The sequence below is a fragment of the Salmo salar genome, chromosome 04, assembly GCF_965601325.2.
Source record: "Salmo salar chromosome 04, fSalSal1, whole genome shotgun sequence".
Classification (NCBI taxonomy): Eukaryota; Metazoa; Chordata; class Actinopteri; order Salmoniformes; family Salmonidae; genus Salmo; species Salmo salar.
The window spans coordinates 26,506,145-26,518,545 of NC_138294.1; the positions used below are offsets into that span (position 1 = coordinate 26,506,145).

The following is a 12,401-nucleotide window of genomic DNA, read 5'->3' on the forward strand; positions in this document are numbered from 1 at the left end:
ACAGGAGGGTCTATCTCTATCAGGCCCTGCTTCATCCCTGCACTGAGACTGTGAAGAGAAGGGTCTGGGCTGCAGACTGGATCCTCTGTCTCTCTGATGACCACCAGGATTGAGGTTGTTCAGTCCACCTGTCCACTGGTTGTGTTCGGTGTGGTGGTGGAGACTGTTAGTGGTGGTTCGGTCCCGATTCAGGAAAGAAGATTGAAAGCTTCTGTTTCATGGTTTGTGACTAGCTGCTTCAGAGGTCCAGTCTCTCCCATCAGCAACACTGGATATCAGCAGGTCCTCATGGACTGCAGACTGCAAACAAATACTACAGAAGAGCATATAAAGTTTTATACGACATTCTTTGCTGTACACAATATTATAAAATGTCAACCAAAGTGAAGTCCATCTCTAACACTGTGATTCAAGTACCTAACAATTTGTAGCCATTGGAGCTTACATTTTTTTCTCCATATGCGTTGATTCAAGAATGAAGTATAATGTTTTGGTGTGACTGACAAGGGAAACTCAGTCCCTGCAATGATACAAAAATAACCAAGTCAGTACAGAGTCAATTTTGTATTTAATTTCAACAAGATGGTCATACACTCACATAACGTTAAGTACAGCATTTTATTGCACAAAACTATCTTTTTCTGTAAATCTGCTACCCTCCCTTTGATACAATTAATTTTAGAATACTTTGGAAAAGGTTCAACATTACATTAAACACCTTCACTACTTTATGTCAAGTAAACATTAAGGCACTATCATCTCATAAAACACCGGCATCAAACAGGACAAGGTTGTCACTTTTCATTAGTGAATAAGTTTTACAGACACCATCACCATATCATCTACTCTGCCACCTCAATCATTCTTTCCTCAGTTCACCTCATCCAGTTCCCTACTACATCCTAAACCAACATAACTAACTACAAACTAACTAATACTACATGTCACTATGCTCTATACATTGGCTGTGTGCATTTTCTTCTGGTGTATCCTGAGGTAGCTCCTCTTTGAGAACCACTTCCTGCAGTGTGTACAGGTTGAGGACGCTGTCCCATCCACTGACCTCCACTATGTGACCTCTGGTCCTGGCCTGCTCAGCGATGTCGTCCCCTGGGCCATTGGCTGCACCGGTCAGGGTCTGGGAATCCAAGATGGCTGTCCAGTCTCCTCTATTAGCCTCCAACCAACCACCTGCAGGAAGAGAAACAATCGGAAAGGGGATTCATCAGAGAAAATGACTTTACCCCAGTCCTCAGCAGTCCAATCCCTGTACCTTTTGCAGAATATCAGTCTGTTCCTGATATTTTTCCTGGAGAGAAGTGGCTTCTTTGCTGCCCTTCTTGACACCTGGCCATCCTCCAAAAGTCTTCGCCTCACTATGCGTGCAGATGCACTCACACCTGCCTGCTGCCATTCCTAAGCAAGCTCTGTACTGGTGGTGCCGGATCCCGCAGCTGAATCAACTTTAGGAGACAGTCCTGGCACTTGCTGGACTTTCTTGGGCACCCTGAAGCCTTCTTCACAACAATTGAACCGCTCTCCTTGAAGTTCTTGATGATCCGATAAATGATTGATTTAGGTGCAATCTTACTGGCAGCCATATCCTTGCCTGTGAAGCCCTTTTTGTGCAAAGCAATGATGATGGCACGTGTTTTCTTGCAGGTAACCATGGTTGACAGAGGAAGAACAATGATTCCAAGCACCACCCTCCTTTTGAAGCTTCCAGTCTGTTATTCAAACTCAATCAGCATGACAGAGTGATCTCCAGCCTTGTCCTCGTCAACACTCACACCTGTGTTAACGAGAGAATCACTGACATGATGTCATTTGGTCCTATTGTGGCAGGGCTGAAATGCAGTGGAAATGTTTTTGGGGGATTCAGTTCATTTGCATGGCAAAGAGGGACTTTGCAATTAACTGCAATTCATCCGATCACTCTTCTTAACATTCTGGAGTATATGCAAATTGACATCATACAAACTGAGGCAGCAGACTTTGTGAAAATTAATATTTGTGTCATTCTCAAAACTTTTGGCCACGACTATATGTAGGCTATATGTATTTATCCCTTACCTTGCTCCCCCATCTTTAGTCCACTCAGCAGATCAATACTCTCTGGTCCGTCCTCTTTGACTAGCAGCAGATCAGGCTTCCCATCCTCCATGTCTACTGACTGTGAGATACAGAGTGAGAGGATGTTGGATCAAGACATCTGATAGGAGCACCCTGCTATGGAGCACCTTCTGATTGGGCAATGAGGGATTGTCATGAGGTTTATGTTAGTTGATTTGAATTACTTTTTGACCACATCCCTTTTAATTTGAACTAAATTTTCCATACATATTTGTCCATGGTAGAAATGGTCAGAAAGTGACTTTTTGGACCTGAATACCAAAACATTTAGGAGATAGAGGTGCCCAAAGTTGACCCATTTTGCATACCCCACCATACCATGAGATATCCATGTCTTAAATCACTGGGAAAGATAAACGGTTTGAGATTGACAACCCTGGCTTGTAAGCTTTTAAATTATAAACTATTTTATAATTTCTTGTTTTTTTGCTTCAAATTTTTTCCACTTTAACGTACAATTATAAAAACTCAAATTATTCAAAACCGTGTAAGGACAAAAGTTTTAATTATCTAAAAAGCTTGCTTTCAAAGTTGAGAGAATGTCACTAGTGAAATTAATTTATCCCTCAATTTCGCACTTCTGTGTTAGGCATGGTAACATTCTATCGTTTCCAACAGGCATCACATGCGATAACTAACATTGTAGTTGCCTACCTGCCATTTTGTTAGGCTACCCATCACAGCCCCCTCTGCTCTGCATGGCTACAGAAGTGACACCATGACCAGACAGACTCAAGTATTCTAAGTGTTTGTCATTGTCAAATTCATAGAATTGAGGCGATCCATTGATCCATGACAGGCAGACAATGTGACTTATTCACTAACTCCACCTTTGTGTCTGTTTCAGGGGTCAACAGACAACAATTCAGCTTCACTGAAGTTTGTCCTGAAAAATGCAGCGTACACATTCATTTGAGTAGCTTATTGTGAAGGTAGGCCTATGTCACTCTAAATATCAGAACTCACACGCCCAGAAAACAGAGTGCATTCCCTCTCACACAAAATGCAAATCAGGTCACCGTTCATGATTGTCTAACCCTGCTAAAATCCCTCCACCACCTAGGTGAAATAGAGTCGAGTCAGGATAGGTGAGGTGGAGTCGAGTCAGGACTGCGACGAGGCTGTACAATCATGGGTGGCTTGACCCGGGTGTTGATGTACAGTTTGTAGGAACGCGACAGTACTGCCTTGACTATATACAGAGAGAGATGCCTGATTGTAAGTTCTCTGGGCTAAACTGAGAACAGCAAACTGGTCATGTATGGACCGGATCCATGATGACCATTCAACAACCTACCCATGTGTTTCATGAGTCGTACAGGACTGAGGACTCCCAGGCTGTGTGATGCAGACCAAGGACAGAGGCTGAGCAAGCAGCAATATTGCACTATTGACAGAAAGTGAGGATGTGGATGATACTGTTAAAATACATCATCACAATGGGTCCACGTTTAGTTCGGTTTATTAATCAATGACTGTTCTGATCATGTTTACATAACCAATTACAAGACGAGCAAACAGTGGAAGGAAAATAAATGACAATGTACAGAAAGCCCACGTTCATTAGTCTACTCCTGCACTCAGCGTCCTATCACACATTGACTACTGAGGGTTCCCAATGCTACAACGTTTGACAGAGGCCACATTGACATTTCCATTGTTATAGGGTTCCTCATGAGCACCACTGACATTACAACCATGTCTGTGCTCTAAACAAGCCGCCACTTCCTCCTCTCTTGGCTATAACCTATAATACAGTACACACATTCTGGTACAGGAACACAGGTGTTATTGTTCAGAGAATACAAGCTAACTTAGTCATGTTGTACTCCATAAACATCAACAGTGTAATATATGAAGGTTGATAATACTAAGTAAATAACAAGGAACATAGTAGTAGTACATGTATACATTGTAAGATGTTTATTGATAGTAGAGCTGGGCGATATGGCCTAAAACTCATCTCTCGATTCTTTTTCATGTTCTCTAAGCTTTGTTGTACAATTTAAAAAAAGGTAAAATACATTTAAAACAGTCAGCAATAATATAATGAATTCAGAGGTGTGAAATTATACCTTGGCTGAATACAAGCCTTCCACAACCATAAGACCCACTAATAATTTCATTATTTTATCAAAATAGTTTAACCTGCTTTTTTTTGCAGTAATCACTGGCTTTCAGCTCTGTCTATAAAAATGTGATTTTGTTACAAATTTAACCAGAACCATGCATAATGCACATTCACCAATAATGTAGCAGGTATTATAGAAAATGAACACAGGTCTCATAAACAATCTCTCAAGCCGAAGCCCACGTGCTAGCGAGTAGCCAGCTAATATTTCTATTTCAAGTTTAGCCAACTTGGATCTAGGTATCACTTCACAAGCTCTGAATTCAGCTAACGTGGTAGAACAGTTGAATTGTTATGAACACACCCTTCTGTCCGTCTCCAACTGTTTGAACGGCATGCTAGTCTGTCCACCTTGTTCGGATGTTGAGGTCAAGTGGCCTACCTTATTTCTCAGAATGATGAGTTGCCAATTCCTTATATAATTGTTTTATGTTTATTGCTCATGTATAAAACACAGACCAAACAGCTAGTATAACCATCTTTATTTGACAAAAATGCTTCTAGCGGTACGTGGTACCGTAATATGTGCACGACAAACTGAGCATACATTTTCCAGAATGAATGTTCATTGGTACATCCGTTTTAGCAGTGCTCGCTCTGCTCAAAATTTGAGCAGTTGAAACATAACCAGGGTTCAAAAAAGGTTACCTTCTCTATTACAGTAAAATAACGTCTCCATGTGTTGCGATGTCCATATGACCGATTCTGTTGGACCAAATGCAAATAGAAACCGGTCGTCAGAGAGGAAGAAGTGACCTCTCATCTTTATTGTTGTGCTTGGTAGGGGAGGGGCTTGGGAGAAAGAGGCAAAGCGAGAGGTTTCACTATCGCCAAAATCTATCCAAAATAAGCCCAATGTGTTTCTATGCGCTTATTTTGAACCTAAGCTTGTCCCCCTGCATTCCCCCTTCGGGACAAAGACTCCCATTGTTAGGGAGCGAAGACATGAGCATCTCGTCATTATATACAGATCACTGGTGTAAATGGTCATGTGCACAGCACAGAAGGAGCGAACCAGACCAAAAAGACAACATGCGAACAAGCATACTATAGAACCGCTCATAAAATGGGAAAATACAAAACTCGATTCTGCGATACAGGCATTTGGAATATCGCACAAAAACATTCATTTCAATGAATCAAATTAATTCGATATAATCGCCCAGCCCTGATTGATAGGCAATCCATTTGGTACAGATTATGATTTGACCATATTCTAACCAGTTTATCAAAACAATGTGTAATAAATTAGGCTGTTGTATTAGTAGTTAGCTATAAAAGTATTGGTCTACATTATAAATAGTGTCTATCACTGATACAGGCAAGAGTTGCTTTCCTTGGGTCCCTACAAAAAGCTTTAGGCCCACGTGTTATATTGGTCGTCTAGTAGCCAGCTAGTGGGGATACATGTAAACTTTACAGCTAGCTAGATCGTTCCAGCTGTTGTTTACTTAGCTAGCCAGGTGGAATGGTTACTTTATGTTATAAAGTGGAATGGCGTTTCTGCTGGTGTATCCTTAGGTATCTCCTCTCAGAGAACCTCTTCCCGCAGTGATTACAGGCGAATGGCCTCTCTCCCGTGTGGACCCTTTGGTGCCGCTTCAGGTCACCAGCCTGGGCGAAGCGCATACGACACTCGGTACAGCTGAAGGGTTTCACCCCTGTGTGGACCCTCTGGTGCCGCTTCAGGTTGCCAGCCTCAGCAAAGCGCATGTGACACTGGGTACAGCCGAAGGGTTTCTCCCCTGTGTGGACCCTCTGGTGCCTCTTCAGGTCACAAGCCTGGGCGAAGCACATATGACACTGGGTACAGCTGAAGGGTTTCTCCCCTGTGTGGATCCTCTGGTGGATCTCCACCTTCTGGGAGCAGCTGAAGCCTTTCTTACAGAACATGCAGAGGAACCGTTTCTCTTTACTATTGCCTGATGTGGCTCTTCCTCCCTGAGCCTGGGCTCTAGCCCTGTTGTTTGAGTTCAATACCTGATCGAAAAGGATGCAGCCTTGTGAATCTGAAGGTCCCATCGACGTGGACACTGGGTTATGATCCCGGAGCTCGTTTAAAGGGGAGTGGGTCGCAACATTTGGATTAGTCTTTAAGCTTCCCCTGTAATCTAAGAAATCTCTGCCCTGTGAGTGTCCGTCTCCTAAGTGAATATCTGCATTCCATGTGGGAGGAATGTCGCCCTCCACTTTCACAGTCACCTCATCTAACACTAAACCCTCACCTTTCTTATCTAGGCACCCTTCAGAGTATACACTACTACTGTACCGGTTCCAGTCCCCTCTAGACAGATCAGTCTGGGTCTCTAAACCCAAGGGCATGTTGCCAGTGTTCATCTCTGTAGTGTAAGAACAAGACGGATCATTGCCAGTCTCTAACACGTCACCTGAGTCCCGATGGGAATGAACTGTCCTAGGGCTCGGGTTACCGTAAAGTAAATACTCTGAGCCGAGAGCAGGACAGCCCAGTGGCCCCAGTCTCTCTGGGTCTGACCTGTGGTCAGATCCTGTGTGTAAAAGCCTTTGTGTTACAGTTAAAGTCTCTGTGTCTGTCTCTGACTTGAGGACGCCGCTCAGCGTTCCACTGACCTCCGTGACGCTGCGTCTGGTCCTGGGCTGCACGGTGATGGGGTTTGCCATGGCTACAGGAGCCGCTCCTGTCTGGATGTCTCTGCTGTGCTGTGGGTCCTCCTCTCCTTCAGACCTCTCCTGCTTGAACCCAGGACCTGCAGCCTCTGCAGACTGACAAGGAGAGAGGAGGTTATTCCGGTACATTAGTTGTGTTGGACAACAATGTCATAGGGAAGTATCACAAGCTTATGGCAGATAAATGAGGATGTACATAGCTGAATAGCTGAGGGGAGCCTTTCTGAAATAAACACATTTAATTTACAAAGTAACACATTTTGATGTAATACTATTCCACTAACCTCTATCATGATAACATGCTGGGTTGAGGTTCCACTCCCCTCATCAACAGTGATTGGTTGGTCATCTCTCCATGTAGTGTGTCCCGCTGGCTTCACAAAGCTCCTGTGGCCTCCAGTGAGATGTCCTTCACCTGAGAGAGTGATTGGGGGGGAAAAGGAATGGTGAGGTAAGCTACTGTCAATGCTCAACGGTATATTTTACACTATTGACCCAGTCTAGAATTGGCAAGGATATAAGGTAACACTTCTCATAACTTCTTGATATACTATTTATTGATTGATGTATTATGTTCCATGTGTCACATTGTTTTCAATGAGTAAATAATAAGAAATACAGTAAATCAAGGATCTGGTTACAATATGCTATTGTCTTTGGGAAAGGTAGCTAAGTAATCTGGGGAATCATTGCATTCTATCCAAACACTGACCAAGACGCAATTATGGGTAACACATCTTAACACGTGCAGGGCTGAACCGAGCGGCAGGCCACGCAGCCTCTGCCTTTTTCCTGAAAAATGTACCTCTTGCCATTCCTCTGTATCGGTCGAGGATCTTGACACTACTGGGACGACTGGCGAGGACGCGCTCCCGTGCCACCTTCAGTTCCAGTAGTTTCCTCCGCAATGCCCTGTTTTCTTTCTGGCTTTGAGTTATTTCCAAACGAAACACAGCATAGTCGTCGTCTACGAGTTTACAGATCTCTGCCACAGCTGCATTCGCTAGTACCTCCATGATGGAGGCTATTTGAGTGTGAAAAACCATACAATTAGCCATTGTTAGCAGCTAGCTAGTCTGCGTTACATACATCGATAACATCTATCAACCAAGTCCTGTCTCCAACGTGAATTAAACACTATATGGGTTAAGTATGTGACGCTGTGCAGGTAAATTAGTCATATTTTAACATTAAATAAAAACGCTAACGTGGAAATTGTTCTTATTCACTTCCGTTTACTTCGTGTGAGTCTCCAGCAGAATAGCTTTGTTACGTATTGCTGCCTTTCACAGGTTGGAGTGTGAATTGCACATTGACAGGAAAAAGTGGAAAGGATTTATTTTTTATCTCACCTCCATCTAACCCTACACATATACACCACTATACCCCAAAAACACACCAGCCCAACCAGATCCTACTACAGCCTGGGAAGGATGGAGCCCCTTCTCTTAAAACCCCCTGTAGATCTTCTGTAAAAAAAAAACTCTTGCACCCCAACATGTCTCTGCTGCTGTCACTACCACATATTTTTACAGGGATTTACGCACCATCAGTGCAGTACAATTCAATAACCATAGCCATAAACGCAAGGAATGCTACCTTACTGAAACTCATCCTCTCTGGATTTCTCTCTTCAGGCCTATTCACTGGGAGGCTCCTAGCTCTCAAACTCTAGGCGGCATTCTCCCTACAGTTCTCAGCTGTTAGCTTCGCCCACGACTGGCTCATGTGAACTACAATCCCGACGCTTTGTTTTAACGTTTAGAAACGTCAATAATCATCGCTTGCAATACGGCTTTCGAAACAAAAACATACACTTACTGTAGCAGTTTTGCACAGATCCATACAGCTATGGGCGCTTCCGTCCGACGAAACTACATTTCCCGAGATACACTTACACACGTGTTGGGAGCATGCTAGATTGCTAATTAACACAGATGGTCGCCTCTGTCTTCCGGCTGTTTTCCCTAAACAAGCGCTGTAATATGGCCGTGTGGGAACCCTAACACTATCGGGTGTATATCAATTGAACCTTTTGTTCTTTGAAAATGATTTCTTGCTGATATGAAAGATAAGGTCCTTATGCTTCCAAAACCGTACTGCAAGCGACGCGTGTTTATGTTCAGATCGAGCGTCGGGGCTTTTAACAAATCCCCCTTACAGAAGACGCCCTCGTCCAATGACTCTTATGTGTAATGGAAGTGAGAGTCGTGATCAAGGGTTAGGGGGCTCCCAGTCGAATCACTCACCCTTGGCCTATACTCTACTCTCTTCACTGCCTCAGCATCAGAAACTTTCCTCCCCACTCAAACTCTGGCAATCTCAACCTGTCTCTCTCTCACAGGGCTCTTTGAATCCCCAGCCGCATGGGCGCCCCCACAGTTGGCACAAAGTGCTTTCTCTATCCCAACTTTACACTCCCTCTGACTACGTCCTCCTGTACATTACTCACATTGTGGGATCTCCCTATCTCCACACTGCTGCAACATGTCCGAATCCTTGGCACCTAAAGCACCGTAGCGGGTTCGGAACATAGGCCCTCACAGAATAGCAAATATAACCTAACCTGATTTTATCAAGTAAAAAACTGTGTCAAAGCTCAACAAGATAGACAGGGTATTCTCAGTCTCACCATTGCCACCGGGTCTACAGTATGTCTCACCAAACGGCAGGCGTCACAAACGCCAGGAATATTATTTTTCATTTGATCCACCTCTACACTCAACGCTGAGCAGCGCCCTGCTCCAGAGAGCAAAGCATGACACAGGTTGATCGTAGTCGGAATAGATTCCAACCCTATGCTTGCTAACATCTGCACTGGGGTCAGACAGGCTTCCCGATTTAGATGAAGACACAGCGGAGCTGGTGAGAGAGATGGCTCAGAAAAAAAAACGTACCTCAATCCAGGGATGAGAAATTGAATTGTAGTCAGAATTGTCCCATTATCCTAACTGTTATACCGAGAAGATTAAACGACTGCTCGTTTTTCCCGGAAAGCATCCCTTTTCATCCTCATGCATTTTGCTGCTTTAAGGGCCTCTTCTTGGTGTGAACAGTCTTGTGCTTTTTAACATAGTTCACCTCTTCAAAGCGCTTCCCACACGTGGGGCAGGCGTACGGCTTGTCTGCATCCATCCAAATGCTCAGCCTCCCACGTTGTGACCCAATGACACCAGAGGAGGCAGAAGCAGGAGCCACCACCCTCAGGTGGTTAGTCTTTCAGCTCTAGTCATTGTTTGGGAGTTGTTGGGATTGTGAACGTCCATCTTGAACCTGTCTGTATTGGTGGAGTAACCTTGAGGTAACTGAGGAAGGCTTAATGTCATTCCCAGACACTTACGCCCAATGTGCGAAGAGTCTGGTGGACCAAAACGTCAAACTCAACCTGAGAATCTCCCGGTTCCAATAGTATTGGCTTAATCTGCATAATTTACCAACCAATCATCTCCCTCAACACCTTCCACCTAACACTCCCCCGTATGCTAGCACACCACAATCATAGAGTCACGCAGTCGTGTGATTCGCTAAAATTCAATGATGACAAATACTTTACCAAGTTGGTCACTCCCACTAAAACCAACTTTGAGTGGTTGATATCCCAGGCTTATATGCACTGTGCGCAATAGCCGGGGAGAAGGTTAAGGAAGGCTAGGCCCAGACCTTCTATGAACGCTTTTACCAGACATTAGACAAGATCCTGAAGGAGAAGACAGACTTGCTGATAGACTACCACCAGGGGGGTCTCCCACCACTCTCTGTGAAGGCTGAAGCCCAGGGTGACCTGCTCTGTTAATCATGGATACTGTGGTGTTTGTATCATAGGAACAGGAGGGTCTATATCAGGCCCTGCTTCATCCCTGCACTGAGTGTGAAGAGAAGGGTCTGGGCTGCAAACTGGATCCCTGACTAGAGGCTCTGGGAAGATCTTAATATCTTACTCCTCGGGTCCTATCTCCTTGTCAAAACCCATTGTTGGAGAAAGCCACCAGGTCTGAGGTTGTTCAGTCCTCCCGTTTTTCTCCACTGGTTGTGTTCTGTGTGGTGGTGGCGGAGTCTCGGTCCCATTCCCAGCCTCTATCACCATGATTCAAGTACCTAACAATATGGAGCCATCAGAGATTATTATTTAAAAAAAATGTCCATACAGTTGAAGTCGGAAGTTTACATACACTTAGGTTGGAGTCATTAAAGCTCATTTTTCAACCACTCCACAACTTTCTTGTTAACAAACTATAGTTTTGGTAAGTCGGTTAGGACATCTACTTTGTGAATGACAAGTAATTTTTCCAACAATTGTTTACAGACAGATTATTTCACTGTATCACAATTCCAGTGGTTCAGAAGTTTACATACACTAAGTTGACTGTGCCTTTAAAAAGCTTCAAAAATTCCAGAAAATGATGTCATGGCTTTAGAAGCTTCTGATAGGCTAATTGACATCATTTGAGTCAATTGGAGGTCTACCTGTGGATGTATTTCAAGGCCTACCTTCAAACTCAGTGCCTCTTTGCTTGACATCATGGGAAAATCAAAATAACTAAGCCAAGACCTCAGAAAAATAATGGTAGACCTCCACAAATCTGGTTCATCCTTGGGATCAATTGCAAAAAGCCTGAAGGTACCAAGTTCATCTGTACAAACACTAGTACGCAAGTATAAACATCATGGGACCACGCAGCCATCATACCGCTCAGGAAGGAGACGTGTTCTGTCTCCTAGAGATGAATGTACTTTGGTGCGAAAAGTGCAAATCAATCCCAGAACAACAGCAAAGGACCTTGTGAAGATGCTGGAGGAAACAGCTACAAAAGTTTCTAAAGCCACAGTAAAACGAGTCCTATATCGACATAACCTGAAAGGCCGCTCAGCAAGGAAGAAGCCACTGCTCCAAAACCACCACAAAAAAGCCAGACTACGGTTTGCAACTGCACATGGGGACAAAGATCGTACTTTTTGGAGAATTGTCCTCTGGTCTGATGAAACAAAAACAGAACTGTTTGACCATAATGACCATCGTTATGTTTGGAGGAAAAAGGGGGAGGCTTGCAAGCCAAAGAACACCATCCCAACCGTGAAGCATCATGTTGTGGGGGTGCTTTGCTGCAGGAGGGACTGGTGCACTTCACAAAATAGATGGCATCATGAGGCAGGAAAATTATGTGGATATATTGAAGCAACATCAGTCAGGAAGTTAAGCTTGGTCGCAAATCGGTCTTCCAAATGGACAATGACCCCAAGCATACTTCCAAAGTTGTGGCAAAATGGCTTAAGGACAACAAAGTCAAGGTATTGGAGTGGCCATCACAAAGCCCTGACCTCAATCCCATAGAAAATTTGTGGGCAGAACTGAAAAAGCGTGTGCGAGCAAGGAGGCCTACAAACCTGACTCAGTTACACCAGCTCTGTCAGGAGGAATGGGCCAAAATTCCCCCAACTTATTGTGGGAAGCTTGTGGATGGCTACCTGAAAATTCTGACCCAAGTTAAACAAT

At 44.0% G+C, this 12,401-nt stretch overlaps 1 protein-coding gene across 2 annotated transcripts; it reads right to left on the minus strand.

The window, feature by feature from the left end:
- Window positions 1–551: 551 nt before the first annotated feature.
- On the minus strand, window positions 552–9,073 carry LOC106602619 (uncharacterized). Of its 2 annotated transcripts, XM_082974213.1 has the most exons (5): window positions 7,716–9,044; window positions 7,195–7,325; window positions 6,854–7,006; window positions 2,074–2,173; window positions 552–1,191 (listed from the first exon to the last, which is right to left on the minus strand). In XM_082974213.1, exons 1-5 carry the CDS (start codon window positions 7,966–7,968, stop codon window positions 938–940), a joined length of 891 nt encoding a protein of 296 aa, XP_082830339.1. In that variant the 5' UTR covers window positions 7,969–9,044; the 3' UTR covers window positions 552–937. The 2 variants fall into 2 exon arrangements, with proteins under 2 accessions (XP_082830339.1, XP_082830338.1); XM_082974212.1 differs by lacking the exons at window positions 552–1,191; window positions 2,074–2,173 and having other exon boundaries at window positions 3,578–7,006; window positions 7,716–9,073.
- Between the last annotated feature and the right edge of the window lie 3,328 nt (window positions 9,074–12,401).

Excerpts from the sequence above, each read along its gene's own strand:
- LOC106602619 (XM_082974212.1), bottom strand. The coding sequence starts at position 7,968 with ATGGCTAATTGTATGGTTTTTCACACTCAAATAGCCTCCATCATGGAG. Across the intron at positions 7,326-7,715 it reads ATACAGAGGAATGGCAAGAG|GTGAAGGACATCTCACTGGA; the intron begins GTACATTTTTCA and ends TCACTCTCTCAG. Across the intron at positions 7,007-7,194 it reads AGCATGTTATCATGATAGAG|TCTGCAGAGGCTGCAGGTCC; the intron begins GTTAGTGGAATA and ends TCTCCTTGTCAG.